At 39.8% G+C, this 24,417-nt stretch overlaps 1 protein-coding gene across 9 annotated transcripts in view; it reads right to left on the reverse strand.

The window, feature by feature from the left end:
- Window positions 1-24,417, reverse strand: part of MBNL2 (muscleblind like splicing regulator 2) — a 116,453-nt gene that overhangs the window by 62,287 nt on the left and 29,749 nt on the right. For all 9 annotated transcript variants that reach the window (XM_064504573.1, XM_064504565.1, XM_064504555.1 and 6 more), the window contains exon 2: window positions 9,215-10,070. In XM_064504573.1, the coding sequence (XP_064360643.1) occupies window positions 9,215-9,388 (174 nt within the window). In that variant the 5' untranslated portion in view covers window positions 9,389-10,070. The remainder of the gene's footprint in view (window positions 1-9,214; window positions 10,071-24,417) is intronic.

Below are 24,417 nucleotides of genomic sequence, written 5' to 3' on the forward strand. Positions count from 1 at the left end.
TACCTGCTCAAAAACAAGGTGTCAGTCTCTGTCTGAGGAGACAGAAATTGGGGAAGAGGGTTGACTGTCAACTGGGACTTGCCTACCTGAGTTTTGTCTGTGTTTTGTTGGTTTTTTTTTTTTTAATCTCAAAAATTCTAAAAGTTTTGTTAAATATCTCCTTCCTGTCCTCTGGCTGACTGTTCTAGCAGGAACACATGTCTCATTTCTACTAGGCTTTTACATCAGGAAGCTCCCTGTATCTGAGCATAACCCTGTCTTTTGCACTGATAATGCAGCCTTTAAGTACAACAGCTTGGGAAGAATGGCTGACATTTGAGCCAAGAAAAAGCTACTTACACAGGGCCAACAGGGAAAAGAAGGAAAAAAATAAAAACCAAAACACACCACTGGAATGAAAGAGGTACCACCTGATGGAAAAACAAAGGAGTAGGTGGGGAGACCCAGAGAGAGCAAGCCTGTAGGAGCGATGACCTGAGTTAATAGGGAGTGTGGGGGAAGAGTGGGCAGCAAGCAATTGCTCGTGTTCAAAATCCTAGTGATGGGATGAGTCAGATTCTGACTGAATTTTGCCTTCACTACACCCACAGACTGGTTATTATAAAGCTAAGGGAAGCACGGGTTGGTGCAGCAACAAAAACTACAACACAGTGAGTTGGTGGGTACCCAAAGCACCCCCAAGTACTTGAAAATCTGAAGAACATCTGCTAAATATTACATCCAGCATTTCTGCAGTTGTCACCAATCTGCCTAGCTGCACTTCTTCACATAAACAAACTTAGACTGATAACAAAGTGGCAGCTGCATCTGAGGCAAAGGGGCACAACAGACTACCCAGGAATGACATTAGTGAGGATTGCTGGGGCTTCTGGAAGCATCAAGCTCCAAGAGCTACCAGGACCTAGCAATGCCACTGCTGGGAACCGCTAGGAGTAATGCGGGTCCTTGGGACTACATGAGACAGGGAACAAGATACCTTTGTATTTCATCCTTCAGCCAGTGTTCTTTAATTGTTTTTTCTTTCAGCTGTTACTGATCCTCTTGTTTATTCTTCTCCCAAGCCAGGAGGTGGGAGCAGCAGGCAGGACACACAGCAGATGACCTGCTCAGCAAACGGCACCACACCAAAGAACACAGTGAAAACTGCCAGTAAACATCCACTCACTCAGAGAGGGCAGTCAGTCATCATGGGTCAAAAGAAGCACAAGCTATGACAAGTCTCCACGTGAAAAGGCCTGACTCCATGTGCTCGGATGACAGTGAGCCTCTGAAATTTAACTGCCCCATTGGCAAGTGGGGTTCCCATGTCTCCAAAGGGAAGGAGGGGCTAGGCATCTCAGTTATCAAATGGCCAACTTGGCTCTACCTTCTGAATATAATCAAGCTAAAATAAGGTGCCCAGTTTTAAAATTTGACAGCTCTGGTAGTTACTGGGGATACTAGCTAGCAGGATACTATCCTGACTAGCAACACTCAGGGTATCTTCAGGCACTCATATCTTCATGCTGCTGACAGAGACATCCACTATTTCTAAAAGAGAGAAACACTGTCTATACAGTGAACTTCAACTGGTCCCTCCCTTTCTCTTCATTTCGGTCTGTTCACTGCAGAAATGCTGGTGACAGGTCCTCCTTGCTCCTCTAAGTCAATCTGATCATTGAAGGCCTTCAGCTGCAGTATCCGACCCTTTGGCTCAGCCCACAGGAGAGACCTCATACTCCCCCCAGGGCACAGCCCGGCAGTTTGACACCACAGGACACGAGGCTGAGTTAAGCTTCCTGACGTTGCTCCAAAGCAGATGAGAAATGTTCCTCTTGAAAGAAGGACAAATTCCAGCAAACAACGCAGCCACTTCTGCAGTGCATGAATGCCCAAGGCCTTTGTAAAAATGATGCTAAACACTGTAATGCATCGGTTTAGGGTTTATTTCACTTTTGTTTGACTTGCTCCTAACCTATTTAAGGTAAGCCAAGTTTATGCATTTTTAAGTGTGTCCACACACCAGTTTAGCTATTTAGTTTTAAATCACACCTTTAGTCAAGCCAGTACAGCTAGCACGTAGACAGCTGTGCAAACTAAACTCAGGTAGCTAAACTCAGATATGGGGGTGTCTGGGTCGATTCAGAAAGAGACTGTCCTCTCCTAAACCCCACTAAATTTCAATTTACACTAAATTTTGATGGTTAAACTCATGATTTCATGCTACATTTAACCCAGTTCTTTCCTTTCCTTTGGGTCAGCTCAAACAGTTGCATGGCTGCACGATCGCTTGAACAAAGACAAAAAACAACGTGGCTAGCATCAGTGTGACGGGGATACAGGACTGGACGTAACCATCTCTTTCAGCAGCAGCTGACAGTTGCATGAATTAGGTATAATGTGAAACTAGACATAATTCCAAGCAACATCCAGCTCCTAGCACTTTACTGTGAGCCAAAAAATTCCCACAGCCTGAAGTCGCCACCATGAGATACACCTGCCCCAGTAATAGTATTGTCACAGACTAAATTTAAAACAGTGTAGCTTCTCTAATGAGACTTCCTTTGAACTCAGTGGAGAGAGACGGGCTTCTTCCAGAGAAAAGTCAGCGGGGTAAAAACAAAACAAAAACATTCAGATTCCTCCTTGGGACAACTCATAGCAGATTCTTTTCTGCTGTTCCAATACAAGAACTAGGGGATATCAAATGAAACCAGGAGGTTCAAAAGGAACAACAGAATTTGGTTTTCACACTACACACAACTAAGCTGTGGAACTCCTCGCTGCTGTAAGCGGCACAGGAGGGCATTCAACGAAACTATTACGTGTTTGATGCTTGAAGAGTTTGAGAGCCAGATGCCATGTGGTTGTACTTAATAGCTCTCAGTGGACACATTTTTCCCTTGGATTTGTCTAACTGCTTTTGGAACCATGTACACCTTCAGCACTCCCAGCATACAGACACTACTGGGTCAACTGGGCTAAACTGGGGCTTTGGTCTGATCCAGCACAGCCACTGTTATTCTGAACATAGAAGGAGACCATGGAGTCAAGTCTCAGTAAGCTAAAATTGGCCTTCATTAACACTTCCTCTTCATGCCTACAGTTTGCTGCAATTCAGAAACTGAAAAGCTTCTGTCAGGTCTTCTCAGACTGTCTGTAACTAGTAGAACTTTTAAAAGCTTAAGTAAAAAAAAAAAAAAAGAAAAGAAAAAAAAAAAGAAAAAGAAAAGAAAAAGGATGCTGTGCCTTTTGTAATAACAACATACTGATGGCTTGGAAGAGGCAGATCCGGATTCTGAATCCTCCACCTGAAAGGTTTCAGTCTACCCAGCTATGTGATGGGCAGAGATTCAGCCAACTAAAATGCTATATGAACACTCATTTAAATGTTTTCTGGTATAGGTAAGTCTAGCCAATCCTCTCTGTGTCTGCTGCTCATCTACAATCTGCCTCAACTGTCTCAACTGCAAAGTGAGAAGAGGTATCACCCTACTTCAAAGTGCGACGTGATCCTGATTCCTTCACATTTGTGAAACATTTAGGAGATCCAGGAAAGAATCACAAAAATGCAAATGACTAGTTAGTGCATCCTAACTGCGAGATCACACTCTTACAAATGGCCTGCTCAGTTTACAAAGACTTTTTTTTTTTTTTTTGGACTAAAATCAAGTCCATCCTAAACAGCTTCTTTTCAGTTCCAGATATTTCAACGAAGTGGATGTTCCTAAAGTTTCTTTTTTTTCCTGGAACCCTTTTAACTCGGTAAACAGGTCTCTGTGTACAGTTTTCAATTACCTTTTATTCTGTAGGGCTAAATGAGACCAGATAGGCATATTCTTAAAAGGCTTTCATGAAAATGCAAATGAATAGTTCACAGTAGTCTGCTGGCTCAATAAACAGAACAGTTCAAAGTATTTAGACACTAGTAAATAGACTTAAAGAAGATACCAAAAAAATCCATCTGTGGCTCTAAAGAAGCCTTCATTTTCTTGTTACTACTGCAAAACTTGCAACAACAATATCTTTAGAATACTTCCTCCATTATCTATACTGGCTTAGACAATGTACCCTTCTAATAGCTGACCTGCAGAAAGAGTATAAATCTTTGTCAGGGGAAGTCAGGGGAAATCAGACCAGAATTTAAAACCCAGGCTTGCCTGTGAACATGAGCAAGTCAGCTTCTAGTAAAACACACGTGACTGTATTTTCTTATCTGCCAAACTTCCCCCCGTTTCCTCTCCTAAACTTCACCATTCATTTTAATATTTTTTTAAACCTAGCTCAAATACAGCAAAAGGTTGCATGTTCTTGTCCCCAGAGATCATATTACATGTTAATATTTCTCTGAAAGGACTTTGTTCTTCAAGTAATACTCAAAAGCAGGTTTGCTTATAGTGTTCAATTTGGAGAAATCTACATGTGTATAAGAAATTTAAAAAATGAATCTACTTAAACCAGCAGGACATATACAAGTATAAAAGGAGGAGTTCCTGAAATTCGAGCTTCCAAGATAAACAGGCCCCTTCACAGCCCTTTTCCAGAGCAGAAACACTGCAGCATCCAAATAGGAGCTTGTAAAGAGAAACGAGCAGCCCAAAAAAGGCTTCAGAAAAGGGTGTAAGGCTGCAACGAGGCTCTGGCTGTAATGGTGCTTCCCTCAGCAACTCCCTGCTTTCCCTTCCACCAGCAGGGCTTTGGGCTTCATCACGTAAGCCCTCCTTAATCCACTTCAGGCACAGGCAACCGGATTAGGTCAGAGCCACTTTCATCCATACACTAACCTAGCCTACTTGCCTGGTACAATTTAGGGTGTGCTTATATGATCACATCGGCTGGGAGAGTTGAGGAGGTTCGCTGTTGCACAGTGTCAAATTGCTAGAGGTACTACTATGATCAGTTAATAGATGCTCATCTTAAAAAAAGGACTGGTCCACCCACACTCTCCTACTAATTCCCCCACATGCCCTGCTTAGGACAGACCAGGCTCTGTCCTTCACCAAAGAGTGAGAAAGAGATGCCAAGTTGCATCTCAGGAACCCATGCTGCAGAACCCGCAACAACACATTTCTGGCAGGAGAGACCAAGTTCATGAGACCTTAGCTATTTCTGTCTAGCCCGGAGCAACTTGCAGATGAAGGATATTTAGAGGCCAGTCTTCAACAGTGAACGTTTTGGATCCTCAACACTGTAATTAGACCACTGGGTTGTTGCAACTTCTGCTGGGTTTCAAGTCAAGCATTGACAAGAATAGGCATTCAGAGCTAAGAATCCCTTTCGAGTTAAAAAGCAAACACTGTCCATTAAATTCTGCTCACCTTTTACTTGCAAACAGCAGAGCTACTGATACACTACTTTAACACAGGAAAATGAGGAGTCTGACACAGTTGTGTTATTCCAGCAGCCTGGGTCCAAGGCCATGGCTCTATCACTGAAAGAGGCAACCCAGCGCTCTGCTGGGCCCACGTGGACACTCCTGCTACATGGCTCTTCTCCAGTGTGTCAGTGGCAACTACAACATCAATATTTTAGTTTTAACTGTAATCACTTTCCCAGCCTGGTGCACTGCACACCCAGAAAGGCAGTGGGGGGAGCACAGAGGAGGATGTGGCAGGTGGGATGACTTCCTGCAATCCTAGACAGGACCAGCTCTTGCTAATTTAGAGCAACCATTAGGCCATGGGAAGAGTCAGAGTGAAGATGCTTCTGGTCCTTCAGCAATCTCATCCAGATGGTAGATACTGATACCGTGCTCTCTCTTATATCCTGGGAAACTGGAGAGAAGTGGATTGCGCACAACACGCTCCTTCCCAGAACAGGGATTCTAATGGTCAGTGTCTAAAGGAGAGCGTCTCACAGTGCCGTGCTTTGTATGTGACCGACTTCTTATGCCGTAACTACTAGGCACCACCAAAACGCAACACATACCTCAATCTTAGAGTAAAAAATGTCTTCCTCTTCTCGAAATAGGAAGACATTTGTTCAAAGAAACTCAACTTTCTCAAGTTCTTAATTTATTTTTACAGCAGGTACACTCAATCAAGACAGTAAAAATGCTCAGTCTTCAAAGCTGGATATTATGTAAATAAACTCTAAATCATTGCCTGCACTGATATGTGGCTCAGTGTTCAGCAAGGAAAACAGTTCTTGTTTTTTTTTAATTAAACGCTGATTTTATCTCTAATTCTAGACTGTTCTGTTTGTTTATTTACATAAAATGTTATCCTGCTTGTTGAATTCCAAACTGTTATTCTCAACCTATGTGATTAACGCCAGTATTTTAGAAAGCTACAGATCAAATAAATTTACCTGACTAATGACAGAAGTCTCTCAACTGGCAGCATAAACAAATGGAGCTAACCAGGCACAATCTTGGTGTACATACACCAATTCATGAACACCCTTCACAGCATAATGAAGATGATGGATGTGAGCATATTAGTTGAAATAGCCAAGAGCCATGCATTTGCAATGATTCCTAAAAGCTTTTTATGTACTAACTGTCAGGTAACACACTTAAATGCACGGCTGTGACTCACGCTCACCAGCAAAGAGCTGCAGCAATTGAAGGCATTATCATCCCTTCACTGGATCGCACTCTGCCTGCAGTAGAGTCAGTGGAAAGAAACCTGTACCGCCAGCTCTGCTGCTGCGGGCCACAATTTGGCATTTTAGTATAATCCCATCTTTAATGGCAAGTTAAGCAAATATACCCAATGACAACAAAGAACCTCAGAGGTGCAGGTGCCTCTTCCCTTTTGCCGACTGCTACAAGGGTGCAGACATGAAGCAGGCGGGCAGGACAGAGCGGTACGACTTCAGCCACTGAAGCAGGATTTGACAGACCAAACCTGTCAGAGCCGATACCCAACTGCATTAGAACAGAACATACTTGTTTACTTTAACTACATTTTTGAAATGATTTCAGACTTCTTTCCACTGAGCAGTAACACTGCTTGTCAGTAAATTATCCACAGAGATCCCTTAGGATCTCTCTTCACTGTATTACTAGCTCAGGCTCCAACTCAGGTTTGATTCTTAGATGATTCTCATCCCCGCGCAAAAGTTCCCAGCTCAGAGTACCTGGCTCCAAGCTAGCAGCGGTGTCAGGGAGAGCAGGACAAACCAGGAGCACCATGGATGTCAGGGCGCGCAGGGCAGCACGGAGGCACCCACTGCCACTCGTGCGGCAAAGTCGCAGGAGCTCAAGTCACAGCAATTGGGGCACTGAGGACCTGTCGCTGGCCACGCCACCCCTTGGGCTCACCCCACCTCCCGGGCTCTGATGGTGATCTCCCGGATCAGTACGGCTCACTGGAATGGAAACAGCTCCGTGTGCTAAAACTAGAAGAGTGTTGCTGCAATGACTGATGTAATGAGGTCAGGTTTGTAAAACTGTTTTTTCCCCCCAGAAATGGGAGGAGACACACACACAAACCCAAAGCACTGGGATTTGGGTTGGTTGGGTTTTTTCCAAATTTGTTTTGCCCACATGCCTCACAGTGTAGTAGTTCTGAACTGAGAAATTAAGATTATGGCTTTGGTAGCACACTTCGCTTTCCACTGAGTTTTTTAACATCTTTTTTGAAAAGAAATGTTCCTCTCATATTAATCCTTTGCTTCCAAGGTTATAGGTAAGAACCATAAATTTTTCAGCTGTGATTCAGGTTTGATGTCAGGAGTGAAGGATTAAGCCATGTTCTGGTTGATTCTGAATCTTACAATTATGTAAGAAAAAAAATGCTTTAGTTCAAAATTAAAAATTTTTAGGCAGCTTGTGACGACTCAAGAAATATTTTACACCGGTTAAAAATTACATTTAAACAAGTTTTTACTGACTTGTATATCTTTTGTAAAAGCTACTTATTGCTTATTTGCTGCAGATGCTGGGCTGACCATTTAAAGAAAAAATCCCATTGGCAGATGACCCAATATACTAGAACATCTCCAAAGAACCAGTTACAGTTTATCATGCAGTAATCCATGGATTAAGGTCATTAATAGCACTTGATGACACATTGTAATGACTCTAAAGGGGCCATACTGGTTTGAAGGATGTGCAGAACACACACCCATCACAAACATTTCTACAGAGTTACTTTCTTCTTCCAGATCTTCAACATAAGAGGACACACAGGAAAAAGATGCTTAGTAAGAAAAAGATGCCTCCTACAATATTGCCATGGCACAAAAAACAAAACAAAACAAAAAACACAAAAACAATGAAAATAACTGGACATTTTCAAATAAAATAAGATTTTCTTCTCGTTCACACTGGTGTCTTCACAAGTCTAGTAAAACAGTTCTTGATGGGTAATTGAAATTTTGTTCTACAGAGCTAATTTTAAAAAGCAAGCCAAGACATTCTCACATGCCCAAGATACAAAGCCACTACTGAAACTTTAAAAATAAAATCTGAAATGCTTAAGTTTTCCGCTTAATTATTTAGCTTAATTATTTTTCCCTTCTGTTTACATGAGAATATATGTATCATTATAGAAAACACTGTTTACACTCTAAATCCCACAGGGTTATTAATCTTCTTATTTTGCAGTATATACAGCATTTGTGCAAAACTTTTATAATAATTTTATAAAGCATACTTGACACCATTAACAAGTCAGGAAAAGTTGATGTCTTACCAACATAATAGCTAAATTTCCTCCAGAGGAAAGAATCTCTGTGCTCTGTTCTAAACTTATGCTACTATCTGCACTGTTAATATATATAATTAGTAGTGTTATTCATTTATCTGAGATTCCACAATACCAAGAACAAACATAATATGTTGTGTCAAAACTGAAGTAATGGCAGATTTTTCTTACCTTCGTGGGTTTAAATAAAAGAATCTGTACTCTTAACATAATTTGCTTCATCATCACTCTGACAACTGCCAAGTATTTAAGCCACTATGTATTTTCATTTGCGATGAAACAATGATAATTCATAAAATGTACTCTAGTGAATGCAACTGTCGTACCAAGTGTAAACAATCCTATATTCCACAGTCATATGCAATTTTTGTAAACAACGTACTGGCACTGGAAAAGAGAATCCTTAGAAAGAAATCTTTTCAAAGCTTCAATAAACAAAAGTTAAGACAGCATTTGTATTAATATATATGTTACTAAAACAAATCACTTTTTGATTAATCAATTTGAGCTTTAACTCATAATTTCATTTTTTACTTTTGATACATTAGCCTTTTCATTACACATGCAATTTTCTTCCTTACCTTTAAGGAATCAAAGCAGGCAATAACTCTTCCATTTTCAACCTGGCAACTTTTAGGGGGATGTGCAAATTTGCATTCTTCATCAGAGCGTGAACAAGTTCCCCTCTGAAACTGTCTGCACACTTCTAATGTTAGCCATTTTGTATCTCTTACGGGAGCAACATTCAAAGCCATGATGAAAAGCTGATTTAGATTCTGTAAATTGCTGTCAATGGATTTATGCCAAAGAAATTTCCAAAAACCACTGACAGGGGAAAGGGGGGAAAAAGGAGAAAAAAGTTAACCAGAAAAAATAATTCCAACTGGAAAGGAAGTGTTCGTTTTGTTTTGCTTTTTTTAAAGTGGTGGGGGAGGATTAAGAACGTCCAACACACACAAAGCAAAAAAAGCAGAGACAGTTTATCAGCAAGCAGTCACTCATCAATCATTAAGTCCCACTTGTAGACTTTTGGCTGAAAAAAAACATGCTCAGTAGCATTTCTGTCTGTAAAATGTTTGGGTCTGTTGATCGTGTCACTGACACTCCAGTTTTAAGTAAAGGTTCTTCAATGCAATGGCACTCCTTGAGAGAACAATAACCCCTTGTAGGTCGCTCGCTGGTATTGATTACACAACAAAAGCAATGCAGTCATTTGCTTGTGTCCCGGTAATAATTTTTTTTCTTTGCTGTCGTCTTCTTTTCACGTTGAAGTCTGTTTCACATCAATGAATTGGCAAACCAAGACAGTTGAGGTATCTTTGCCACGTGCAAGGTCAAGGCAACGTCTAGCCAGCAAAGACAGTATTTTGAAAACACAGGCGTAGCAGTCCTCTCTTGTAAAAGTGACTTCACGAAGGCACTTTTTAAATCACTGACCTGACAAAACAAATACAATATCAGTTCACATTCAACTTACTTGAATCAACATTATGAAACCTATCAACACTTCTTATCAGAAATGATAAATATACTGCCAATGCTTACTTGTATTCCTTTCTCCAAATGAAATCAGCCTCCTTCATGAAGTTATGCGTGACAAGGGAATAACCAGTTGAAACACGTATTGCAGTAATATTCTAGGCAGCAATCCAAAAGTTGGGAATGATTTAAATAGATGAATGTGGCAGACACAATAATTAGGCATGCTGGTTGTGAAACAATTCAATCTAATGTGCTTAGTCTCCAAAACAATATACAAGTTTCCATTAATTTATCATTTGGCCCTTTAGATTGTGTTATTGCACTACAAACTGTTATTTGTTTTCTCTTAGAATGAAGATAGTAGTATTCTGTTCAGATTTCCCATATCTCTCCCTCTCTGTTACACAGGGGAGGGGAAAAAAAAAAAAAAGAAAAAAAATGGCCACACCAAAATTACAAAAAAAAAGAAAAAACCCCTAAAAACCAAAAAAAACCCTTCCTTGTCCAGAAACGATAATTAGTTTCCCTGTTACGCTAAAGGCTGTTTTTGGAAGGCTTCATGAAAGGCTACACCTTCCGAAGTCACCATTCTGTGATGAGTACTTTCTAACATGCAGAATCCTTTTCTGAATTTTTCTTTGATTAAATTGGCTTTCATGTCCCTTTACAAATACATGGGTCATCATCAAAATTTTGGACTTTCAAATATGGAACCTAAACTATTTGGGGACTATAAAATATTGTAGGTATTTTATAGTCCCCAAATAGTTTATAGTCCCCAAATAGTTTAAAGTTCCATGTTAAGTTCTACAGACAGATCTGAAAAAACAAAGGGTTAGATATTATATTACAATCTTTAATAAATGACTATATTTTACATGCAGAGCATGAAACCACAGTCATGGTATTTCCTTCCTTCTATTCAGCTTCTAAAGAACACAAACTCCACTCTGCAGATACCAGCCAGAAGCAGTTGATGCATTATTTCTTTGCAAGAATAACGAAAAGAGGATGATTGGAGTAAGTGATATTTTAAAATGTACCAATAAAAATAGCTCTAAGCACATTGTCGGCTTTCCCGTTCCAGAAAAATTACCATTCTGTGCTTGGATTCATCTGGTTTAATTGAAGTCAGTATTGTTAGAAGTAATGCGAGTAAGAATTACTCATACAGAGCTTCAGGAACAGTTCTAACTTCTAGGTCTTCACCACATCAAAAGGCTCTTTATTACTTAGCAATGCTACCAAAAAGAGTTTTACTATGTAACCGATACCTACAACAAAATTTGCTACTACTAGCACAGATAAAGGTAATACAACACTGGGTGCTCAGAAATTCTGTTTCAAGTCAAATGTGCAGTGAGATGTCTGGATCATGCTTAGCTAGCTCCACCTCTAGCTTTTGCAAGTTGCAAAAGAGTACATTTTAAAACAATTCTACACAATTGTAACATAGTATAGTATGTGAATTAAATATTAGTTTCATTAATTATTCCTTTGATGTTGTCCCACAGCATCAATGAAGAATGGAGTTAATGGAGTTAAACTGAAAGTGTACACAGAGGTGAGAAAATACTTGTAAATGATTAAAAATAAAGAGAAGAAAATTAAAAAAAAGGTGGAAAAAAGAAAAAGAGAGAGAGCGCCTTTCCAGAAGAGCTTGTTGGGCTGATGATTTAGCTGGCTAAATGAAAAAGAGGAAATATTCTCTCCAAAGCCACTCATTCAAGTTCAGAACCGTCAGTAATGGTTTTCAGAAGTATATGTAGGAGATGTATATTTTTCTTAAAATTTCGGTCTATGTTGTACTGCATACTGCTTAAAAAAAAAAAAAACCACAAGCAGTAATACTTTGCTGCACTGTATACCACTACAGTTGACAGTCATTTCTCAAATAGTAGGTATTGAGACTGATGAAAAACAGACATTACATAACATGACACAGCAAACACTACACATTAGACAAACAGCTCCAGTCATAGTAAAAAAAAAAAAAAAAAAAAAAAAAAAAAAAAAAGTTCACAGCAGAATCGAATATGAAATGGTAACAAGAATAAATACCACAAAGCCTATCAGGGGTGAGGGAAGGAGGAGGAGAGTGGAAGAAAAATTAAGTATACATAGAAAATTTCACTGTATTTCCCATTTTCTTGATTTTTGAGCATACTAGTCAAGATTTTCTAAAAAAGAGGGCACAAAGTTTGTTTCCTAAATCTTGTCGAAAATAACGCCACTATGTGATTTCCCAAGAAGCGTGGAGTACTTCTGAGCCTGGGTCACTCGAAGCTGTGGAAGAGCCCTGGAAGCAGAGCCGAGATGTTTTTGAGGGCGACACTGCTTTCAGGCAGAAGCAGGCGCCAATGTGGTGAGGACAGAGGAATTCAAGGAGCCCCATAAGTACCACCTCTGTGCTCACTGTCACACCACAGGCAGCTGCCATACGTCCTCCTCCTCCTCCTCTTGTCTTCTGGGTCAGGATGAGGAAGGAAGAAGGGCCACTTGGAAAGCTCAAATTTGAAAGGAAGGGAGGGGAAGGAAAAACAGAAAAATTCTAGAAGGAATAAAGAAAAGAAGAGCTCATGACATGTGGAAAGAGCTCGAGGAAAATGCAGGAGCAGAAAAACAGAATGTAAAATGGTTGGTTGTAGAAGAGGAAGGGAGAGGCTTCATAGGAAAAGGGAGGTGAGAGGAGAAAGATGGAGGAAGTGAACACTGGGGGAAAAAAGGAATATTAGAAGGAAGGGAGAGTAGAATAAGGCTACATGGGAAAATCCAGTGGTTTTGGTAAAGAGATGGAAGGAAATGAGGTAAAAGATGCATGGGATTTATGTAAGAAAATACAAATAAAATATTAAAAAAGCCTCTATAAAATGCCTCCCCCAAGCCATAGGCCATTATTAATGTCACAGCTAACTCAGATCTTATGTGTTGCAAACCCATCCACATGGAGAAGAGGGGGGCCTCTAGCAAGTGTAAACTGTGCTTTTCTTTCCACTGGTTCTAACTTAAATTTGTCCCATGTACCAGGCAAAGTTAGCTGGTCCTACTTCAAACACAACAAAACAAACGCACACTAGCCTACAGCACTCGGCACCAAGGGAGCCCCTTCCCCAGACAGAAAAGTTTGCTTTTTGGTTTGTCTGGGGTTGTTGCTTAGGTTTTGCTCTTTTTGGTCCAGCTCTCTGGGCAAAACAACTCGACCCTACATCTTCCACTGGAGCTAAACGAACTACCAAAGCTTATACATAGACAACTGAGATGCAAAACACTGTTAGTAAAGCTGCAGAAAACATTAAACGTGATACAGATAAAGCAACTAAATTATTTATTTATTTATTTAACAACTATTACTGCTTATTTTCAGTCTTTCACGCACTTGGATCAATGGAATTGATCCAGAATAGATCCACAAATGTAGTTTTCCATATACCAAATGAACAAATCCATTTGGAAACACTGTTTAGCTTTAGACCTTCCCCTTTCATTTCCTTTTGGCAGAATCCTAGGAAGGCACATAGGAGTAGGTGGTTTTTGCCAACCTCATGTTCCCCTGAGATACCAGTGAAGAACTTGCATTCAAATCCAGATCTTTGTGCTATGTTTTAAACCACAGAATCCTTTTTCCTTTTCCAAGTAGACATTATATACCAATGCATTTAAATATATTCTTTCTGATGAAAATTTTCCCTTTAATATTTAAATAAGGCAAAACACATAGGCACTAGGAACCCCTAGAAAAGGTTTCAATTCAGAGAAACACTAAGCAGCTGCATGGGAGTTTCAGGTGAGCACAAAGCCTTACCTTCTTATAAAACAGTGGATCTCTTAGCTAGAGAATAGGAGCTCTTGCTATATAAAAAATACGGGCTGCTCCAGTCCAGTAGCTTTTATTTATCAGGCAGATTACGTGGTGAAGTGGATCTGTGTAATGGAGAAGCTGAGGCTTCTTGGATGCGTTCCGTTCACACTTCAGCAGAGAATCGCAGCAAGGTCACAACAACTTTTTCAGTGTAATAATGAGTTAAGACCTGAGGATCAAGAAGTCACCTCTGCAGATGACAACTTCCAGTAAAGGAGCAGAGTCCTATGCATGGTCCCAACACAGATCACTACTGAAACCACTAATTTCAGAAGGAATTATAATTTTCCACTTTAGAGAATTAAGCTTTCCATAATATTCACCAAATGAAAATCTTCAATAAGAATTGGGGCTCTATTTATTGATCCCACTGTCAGACTTTACCAACACAATCCATTTCATTTTTCATATATATATATATGTGTGTGTGTGTGTATATATATATATATACACACACACACACACACACACACCTGAAAACAAGAACTAAAAGTTAGAAAATCCTCAGTTGTACTTAAGCAGGATTGCATAAGTTTAAAGTAAATGACCACAAACTTTCTTTCCCAGTAGACCAGAAAAGATTTGCTAAATACACTAAACAAGCTCTACTGTTTACAGTGGTCTGTTTTAAAACTAAGGGATAAAAACAAAACAAAAACCTACCCCACTGTGTGGTGAAACCATGCTGACCTTCCCTTAGGTCACTAGCAGGGCCCATTGACCTTCAGCCCAGCTATCTGCTGCCAAACTCACACTGTAAGTGGTTGCAGGAACTATTTTCAGTGTGGAGTAGTCCTGAAGTTGGGATGAGACACAAATTTTGGCATGGGTTTCATAGCCAGTCACTAGAATAGGTAAAATGGGATGGGCTCCAATACAAGAGAAGATCAAGCTAACTTATCTAATAACCATCCCCCTCCTGCATTACACTTTATGAATCCAGGCGGCCAAGAAATCCTGCGTTCATCTTGAAAAACAAAAGGTTTTTCCTCAAGTAGTTGCACAGCCTCATACTTTGGCTCATCTCCCTACTCCCAGCCAGCCACCTTCTGTCCCAGCTCATGCTCCCATCTCCTTCTGCGTTCAGATGTCTGTCTCCTCAACCCAGCCCAGGTAGCAGAACAGGAAGCCCCAAGTGGGAACAAGGCAAACTCTGAACGTGCAGGTTAGGCTTAACCCTGAGGTGGCTTCGCCCTGTGAAGTTGTCTCACTCTCTATCAGGGGAACCTAGGCAACTCAGTTACTCAGCTTAACTCACCTGAAGTTCGGTGGGATAAAACTGACCCCCAGGACCTATCTGACCTACAGTCCCCAACAGTGACCTTAGCATTCGCAATCTGCAGTCATACAAAATCCTAGCTGGAGCAAACAGCTCTGGTGTGCTGAACACTCAGTGCCACAAGAATGTCTTTAGAAGATAAGTTTTCAAAAACAGCATGCATATAGTGTGATTTTTCAGATCATTGGCTTAGTCAAATCTGGTAACATGTTTAAGAGGCCCAAAGTCATATCTCTAACCCCAGGGGAAATGTTATTGCCAAATTTCAAGCCCTTGATCCCACGCAGGTTGCTATTACAACTTTTATATGCTTACATACCCAAACACAAAATTATTTTGGCTACTTCCACAAAATTATATCCTTAGTCCTAAACTCACTTCAGAAATAATTTTTAAGAAACAAACAGAAAATAAACCTGCAGGAGACACCAGGCACATCAGATTTCAGGCTGACATTTTAAGGTGGTTGATGAAAGTTATTAGCAGCTGAAAACAGGCTCTCTTACAATGAAAACTGTTGGACAGTCTTGACCATCAGAATTGCCTAGCTTCAAGACCCAGCAACCCCATCTTTAACAGAGGATAACCTTATCGATGGTTTAAGGTCCTCATGAGTCTTGATGTTCAGTGAGTTCCAGGCACCTGGTCTGAGCATAAACTAAACAATAACAGTTTAGTCATTCCTTTCCATCAACAATTACAAGCTCCGAGTCAGTGACCTTGCTTGGGATGGCACTGTAACAAGCAATAAAGGACAAAACACAACCATTCCCAGATGCCCCAGGATATCCCATGAAATGCATGAAGCAATGACTAGCCAGTGTGCCATGCTCTATGGACACATCTTCAGATCACTGACAAGGAGTCAAACTTTTAAGAAATACAATGCCATGTGATCCTTCTGAATACTTCTTCCAACAGCTACTATTCTTGCTGGTCTTCGGTTTTGGCACTCCAATGCTGGGAAGGCAGGCAGCGCGCTACGCGAAGGCCCTCAGGTGGGCCGAGGCACGGGAAGACTGGTGTTGGGATAGCAGCAGCTGCGGGGTGGTGAGAGGCTCCCAGCTCCTGGCAAGTCCCAAACGCAGCAGAAGCCAAGAGCTCTCCGCCTTATGCAAAGCCACAATCCTGCTGATCAGCAGCATCTCGCTCCTCTGGTAAACAGCTTCTGCCAACCCTGGAAAACTACCCACCAGAATACTTTTTAAACTCCAGTCCGAGAGAGAAAAAAAAGATCTGGAAAATCACCCTCACTCCCTTTCAGGAAGTTGCTAATTCTTCAGCAGCTGACCATAATTGTAAAGGAGACTTGCCTTGCAGCTCACTACGTTTATAGCCTACTGGAAAGATTCCCAATATAAATCTAATACATAGGGATTCTTCCACATAAAGCAGAACCAGATCAAGTTAAATATCTTAGATACTCACAACAGAAATACAGTTATTCAAAGACTGACAACTACTGAAGATGCCCCCTCATCCTTAAGGTGAATTTCTAAAATAACGAAGGCCAAAGGAAAAGACATCCAAATCCTGCTAACTCACACTTATCTACTGCACAGTAGATTGCAGTTTCAAAGCACTCAGGAGACTACTACGTTTCTATGGGACACTGGCAGGGAGTTCAGTCCAAAAGACAGTTCTTATTTTTTCAATTAAAGCTCACTGTTACATTCCTTCAAGTGTCATTATTTTTCATTCTTTGTGTTTTAAACAGCATTCGAGGCCTCAAAACTGAATAGGAGCCGTGTATTAAATGGCCACAACCACATGACTGCACTCCAGCATCATTTAAAATCCCACCTACCTGTCAGTCCCTTGTCTCCCCGAGCCCTGTTTGCATGTGCCCTTCCTTGGACTCTGCCCAAAAGCTCAGGAGAGGAGAGCTGCAGTTCGATCGCTGGCTACAGCCGGGCCTAAAGCTCCTGCTACCAAATCAGTAAACACCCCAGCAATATGACAGTATGCTGATCCCATATAACCCACTCTAGCAGTTCAAATTTGTTAATAATTTTGGAAAAGCTAATTCTGTTCCGATAGGTTTTCTGACAGATCACCTACTGTCCATTCATATCACGTCAGAGTTACACTGGCTCAGTCATGATCCATCTCTTCAAATCCAGAATAAAGTCAACACACAACCATACAGCAGGCACCAACCCTGCACCAACACGGCTGGCTAACTTGACAGAAATGTGATTGTGTGCCCATGTCTCACACCTGATGAAGCATGCAGCAGACCTGAGGTTACAGGCCGTGAAACCATGTGCTCAATCTCCGTTCCTTTCCCTGCACTCAGGCTGCCCTTTCTATTGCAGCATGTCTTATTCTTTGCTGCACGCTCATATAACGCGGTGAATCTGTAAAATAACCTAAATTCACCTAAATTACTCCCTATCCCTGGAAAGCAAGGCTGACTCTGAGTCATCCCACACTATTATAAGCCTCACTGCAAAATCCCCTGCTAGCCAATACAGAGAGGATCTTATTTCAAAAGATGCTGAAGGTGATGAAAAAAAAAAGTTATTTTGCAGACAAATAATATGACAGTTGGCATGCTTGTTAATCACATTTGAATAAGTTACATTCTTAAAGACTGACCATGCAAGAAGATTTCTCTGTGGTAGATAAGCTTTTCTCACTTCATCAGCCTACCAGATTAGGAAATGGAGACCAGAAAGTGATATGACAAAACTGAGGTATCGTTCATCAGTGAGTACAACATTGGTTTTGTATCTCTCTCTAACCAATATCTAACCTCTCATTCATACTTTTTTTTACATATAACCTAATATCAGAGTATTTGATAAAACTGGACAATGTATGGTAGAGCTTAATAATGTCTTTTTGCATAGTTCAGTAAAATTTCACAGAAGATTCAGGTTGGAAGGGACCTCTAGAGATCATCTAATCCAACCCCCTTGATTTGCATATTAAAAACAGAATGAGCCCACTAGCTCTTTCCTGAACTATTGTGAAGTCACAAAAATAATGACTTCAGATGGAAAATAAGCTGATGTGCCCCAAGAAAGTGACTAAAGAAAACTGGGATATCGCAGAAAAAAAATCCCTTATATTCAAGGAACAAAAGAAAACACGAAAGACTTCCATGAAGCATCATCTGTTCTTTCATGGAAAATGCAAATGGAAAACCATAACATTCTTAGGAAAAAAATAATCAATTACAGTAGAAAGCAATGAATGTATTCTCTTTGATAGATTAAAAATGAAATTTGTGAACATTTCTCTAATTTTTTTTTTTTTAAGGATGAAAGCAGACTTCATTTTTCATTGAATAAACCATTACTGCTCAAGTGAGGAAGAAAAAAGAACAATTCTATCACAGAAGTAGCACCGTAGTTTGAACAAGTGGGCAGGAGCCATAAATACTAGAATTTTCTTCTTCGTCTTTTTATTAAGTTGACCTGAAACCTACCAAACTCAAGTCTCTGGACCTACAAAAAACCTTGTTATTTATTTGCCTGACTTGGAGATAACTATTGCAACACCTCTGTTTGTTATACAACCAGAGATGGACGCTTTAGTCAACTATAATTCAAATGAATAATTTACTGAGAGTCAATTCTAACAACTTTACTTAAGCTGACAGAAGTCCAGGGACAGGTTAGAAAATACAGGTCTGTTTTATTTGAACTAAGCATGACCTACAAATAATCAGTTTTGCTAAATGAGCCATATTCTCCTTGCCAAGATCACTAATCTGATATGTTGATCCTTTTGCTGCTCTAACTGAGGTTCAGGTTTTTTAGTATGTTCCATGCTATTTACAGTATAGCAATGAGCTTATTCAGAAAATCTATCGGTTTACTTTAAAGCTGGCTTTACAATATAATAGCACTAATGTCCTTTGTCCTCTGGGAAACTGGTGAGGAAAGTGTACCACCAACTGTGAAACAACGGACAGCTGAGGACCTCTTCGGCAATCCATCAAACTACGCTGGTAATGGACCATGAAATATTTCTGAAGTTTAAGTCTGTAGATGACTGGAACCCACAAGAGTGTTTTCTAATGTCAGTGCACTTAGAAGTCATGCTGATGAAACTAATGCTTGTTATACATTAGTTAAAATGCAATCTCAGAAAACAGATTTTTTCATCTTCTAGCAAACTTCTTTTTTGGCTTTTACAATAATTTTCATCCTGCTCCACTGCACCTTCTACTCTTTTTTTGGTCTGTATCTTCTCTTAGTATGTAACTTAAACACTCCCTGTTCTCAAGTCAAAAGAAAACTGAATTACTTCTCTAGGTTTATGAATTTCATATATAAAATTCTGCTCCCACTTTGACAAGAGGGCTGAAGTAATTTTTGTTACTGTGCCTCTGTGAGCGTAGTTAATCATCCCCAGCAGCAGTGACGTATCACTTGGCCTCTTGTGGATGCAAATGTTTTGCTTTTGGCAGAGTGTACCATGTAATAGCTATTAATCAAGTCGAATTCCCCAAGGAAGGGTACCCCAGTACATTAGGAGGTTCTACTCACACCCAGCTGTGGACATGCATTGTATTTTTCAGGAGTCTAAAAATATTTATACAAAAGTGTGCTTACGTGCTCTAAAATTTTTATAGTCCTGGACAGGCACACAGAGACATGATCATGACATGATGAATACATGAACATGACTGTTTTCACCTGCCAAAGGACCAATAACATGCTATTAAAGGAGCACAATTTAAAAGGGCTTAGACTGTTGTCGACTCTCTATTTTCTTTACTCCAGTTTTACACTACGCCTAGAAAAGAGAATCTGTACAAAGGTTTTATTTACATGACAAACATTCCCCCACAGTGAAATCAAGGGACAGGTCTGAATAAACCAAGACTCCATATAAATTAAGATATGTTAAACTTGCAAGCTGAAAATATGTTCAAGACTGCCAACAACATTGTTAATAATATATTCTAGTAAATTACCCAGCTCTGGAAAATTGCATGGCATGTTCAAACAAAGCTCCTGATGAGCGTACAGCAAGAGAACTACCTAATGCTATTAACTCTGACTGTGTCTTAAGCACTAAATCCATTCTGATAAAGAAATGACTCTCTACACAAAACCTAAGCAGCAGCAGAGGTCTGAGACAGAATATGTGCATTTTTGTGCCATTTTCACCATTTGCATTTTAACTGAGTACAGCACACTGAACTACGTACATAAGAATAACTTTAGCAGGTCAGCCAGAAAGACTATCTCCCTCAATATCCTGTCTCCGGCAGTGGCTGGTACCAGATGCCTACAGAAGAACACAAGAACGGAGCAAGCAGAGCGTGATAATTTCTGCGAATATTCTCCCATCCTCCACAGCAATCTGTGACTGATGTCTTTGTAATTAATAGGCCTCACTGGATTTTTCTTCCATGGATTTGCCCAGTCCCTTTTTGAATGCTGCCCTATTAGAAGAGGCTTCCATCAGCACATGCTGGGAAAGTGCGATACTAGGAGGGAGTCTGACTGGTTTTGAATTGTTGACAAAAGATTGGACCCACGAGAGAGGAGAGTGGATAAAATCTGTGTTGCTACTGGCTTGCTTGTTATTACCCCCGAATGGGTTAAATGAGAAGAGAGCGTGCCCCTTTTGCTTCCAGCAAAGGTGGAGCTTTGAGAAAAGTGTTTTTAAAACCTACCAGAAGAGGAAGAAACACTAAGCTCCCTTCCCCGGTGCTCCAAGGTGCGTTACACAGGGGCACTCGCAGAACTGACGCTGTTAGTGACCCCGCAGGGGATCACACCGAGCCGAACCTGCCAGCATGTCCTGAAGACCCCGGGCTGTGCACAGACATCAGGCTCTGCCAGACCCTACGCATTTCACAACCACCTCAAACAGAGTTTGGAAGTAGCAGCTCATCACGACTACAAAGCACTTTACCACAGGCAAAAATAACTGATGTCTCCAGCGGCTTGACTTCTCAAAGGGTTGCCCAGGCGAGCCTTCATCACGGGCCTGTTTTATCACAAGTATTCAACTGCCCTTTCTGCCTGCATTAGTGGCACATGTAATACACACACATGCCCACACACTTTTATTTACTTCCAAAATTAAAAGCAATGATCATGAGGCTGCTTGCTTCCTACATATCTTATGGGATGTACTGCACAGCCCGATTAAAAGTGTATGTCATAGAAAAACTTTAAAAACAAAAAACAAAAACAAAACAAAACAAACATTTTCTGTGAGAACTCCCAGAGTTTCCCATCTGTGGTCAGAATATTTTATACCTTATAACAGTTAAAAAGATGTTACAGTAACCTAACTTTAAATTAGCCTATGAATGTCAGATTGTTAAGATTGTAACCAAGTATCTTCACCAGCAATTCTGTATCTTTTTAAAATACTGAAAACTCTCCTGCTAACATTCAGACAGCAAGTATCTCACATGACAAGAGCAGAAATTTTCCTAATAAAAGCCACTTTTCAAAGCTCCTTCTTAGTCAAAGAAAAAATGGTAAGATTTTTAAGCATGGAGAGTTTTTTGGCATTTTTTTAAAATATCCCCAAAATAGGTATTAAACAGGTTCATTGGTCTCTTCTAAAGGTAGTCTGCCTTTTTGTTTGGAACAGAAAGGCTCCTTCCTCCTTTTTTTCTTTTTCAGGCCTCCAGAGTGAATAAAGAAAACATCCAATCATGCCCAGTGTGAAGACGACAGTAAGAGACTTTTTCATTTCAAATTTTCATGTCATTTATTTGTCTACAAGAAACCATTTAAAACTTCTGAGGCTATGCATGTTGTATTAGATAATATATAATGGAAACGTATTCTCCCTGGAATACAATAGATGTGCACTATGTACACCCCTATTTTGTTGACAAATACCTATCATGAGTTCAAGAAAATAATTCTTTTTCTCAAAAACAGTGTTTTTGCAACTGAGGGCAAATAAGGAGAATACTCTTTCTCAAAGTAGTTGCAAATTCTGGTGAACATCTGCTTTCCAGGAAATCTTGAAAGTTTCTATGCAATTCTGAACCAAAAGGAACGAGTTATAGCTGAAAATAGGGCACATGAACTGCCTGCAGATGCAGCTCACTGCAGTGAACATTAATTTTTTTCTGCTCTCTAGGATAATGAATTTTGGTTTTTATGTACAATACTATTACTGAACTTTCTTTTTGCTTGAAAGCTGACTAAGAAGCAGTGACACGCTAAAAATGGGTCATATTGATCTGTTTTAATTTTTCAAATGCATCGCCCTTGGTCCAAGCAGCTCACCACTGCTTTGTTGCCACTTGAAGAAAATTACTTTTTAACTCCTTTTTCATTTCAGAAAATAAAATGCATGTTTTTGAATAAATAATGGTAGACAAAGCACTTAAAAGGAGGAGAGGGTACTTAGGAACAAACTCTGAAGGCTTATCAGCTTGTAGTGATGACATCAGATGAGTTCATACCTATTTTTCTGCCACATGCAAAAAGCAGAACTATAGTTCAGTTGCCTGCAACAGTAAAAGCAGAAATGAATCACATGCAGATTTCTGGAAGAAAAACAACTATTGTAAGAACAATTTTAACGTACAAAGTCCTTCTTTTTTTATTTCTCTTAGCTTGAAAGTTAAAAAGACATCGGACTCATGAAGCAACACTCACCTTGGGGACATTACTTAACCGAATTAGGTAGTGTCAGTCCTACCATTCCTCAGTTCTACACAAAGGCATGTCACTGACTCAAATCAACAAATTGTAAATTTTTTTCAATATTTTAAATGACTATCCCACTCTATTTTAACTCATTTAATAAGGAAAGACAGCAATAGGAAAAAGTCTTTCCCTCTCTCACTAGGACTTGCTGAAAACTTTCCTGAAGAGAATTTCAGCATCTTGATGCTTCCCCAAAGCTGAAAGGTCAGAGTATCAGAAAAAAAGAATTTTAGCAATATTGAAGCAATTCCACCTGAACACTTTATTTACATATAGTTGAATCATTTTATCGTAACTTAAATATTATCATAGATAAGTACACATTTATTCCGGCATAAGTTATAAACAGTGTTTCAGTATGAAAGTTAAAACAGAGTTCTCTCGTCTTACTGAAACAAAGCGCGATATTTTTTCAGCGAAAATTTCAACTGAATACAGAAATGTTTTGATGGGAGTATTTTTCCAGACCTTTTTCTACAATCTCTGCTTACCTCAAACTGTAGAGATTTATCTCCCCTGCCGGGGATAACATTGTAGCTAAGCACAGCCTGGCATTCAGGCATGTTTCCAGTGCAATGGATATGCTCATGACAGCAAGTCAATCCAGCTGGCTTTGGGCAAGAGACGGGTTTCCGCTCATAGTCCAATATAAAACTTGGACTGTTAAAAATAAGTCTCAACAGTTTCGTCCTTTTAAAAGCTTAACTTTTTTGCTGTACTTCAGGCTTAGTCCTAGATGGGTATTTGAATCCACATTTCGTTTTACACTATATCATTTTTATTCGTCTTGAATAACTTGTGTTAAATTCAAATTCAGAAACTTGCTTTAACCCTGCATAAATCTCACCTTGATAGACAACGCTATTTTTAAAAGATAATGTCAGATTTTTCCTAGTACTTCTTTCCTTAAAGAAAAGTTCCTGTGTTACAAGGTCTTTCAGGACACCACATAGTGCAAAAAAATACTCTTGATTTGGTCAAATAACACCAAAAATGTCACTCAGGTTTCAAATACTGCGTGTTTATGAACATTGAGAAAAAAAGAAAAAAAGAAATGGGGGAAAAAAAAGGACGGCTCTTATTATGCTTAAACATGTTTCTACCCCAGAAACGAACTTTGTAAAAATGACTTAACAGATTTCTATGTTGAACGTGCCTCATTTTTATGCAATATTTGCTTAGCTTGTAAATCAGAGATTTTATCTTTTCTAACCTCCAGCCTATACACACATACTGGCCTGCAACACTCGGTAGGAGTTCTTTTCATTTCCTACATTATTCCCAGAACTAAAAGCAAGTAACATGCAAAATCAAACCAGAACAACAAAAACCCCAAACCAAGCAACTCACTCTCAGTTAAAATTATGCCCTCAAGCAACCCTCTGCAACTTTATGGGCTGCAAAAGTATACATTACCAATATTTGGCTTTCACAGAGATACCCAATTTATTACAATGCATGGACTCTCATAATACTGAAGACTTATTTCAAAGGCCTTTCTCCATATTTATC

Source organism: Dromaius novaehollandiae, chromosome 1 (genome assembly GCF_036370855.1).
Source record: "Dromaius novaehollandiae isolate bDroNov1 chromosome 1, bDroNov1.hap1, whole genome shotgun sequence".
Classification (NCBI taxonomy): Eukaryota; Metazoa; Chordata; class Aves; order Casuariiformes; family Dromaiidae; genus Dromaius; species Dromaius novaehollandiae.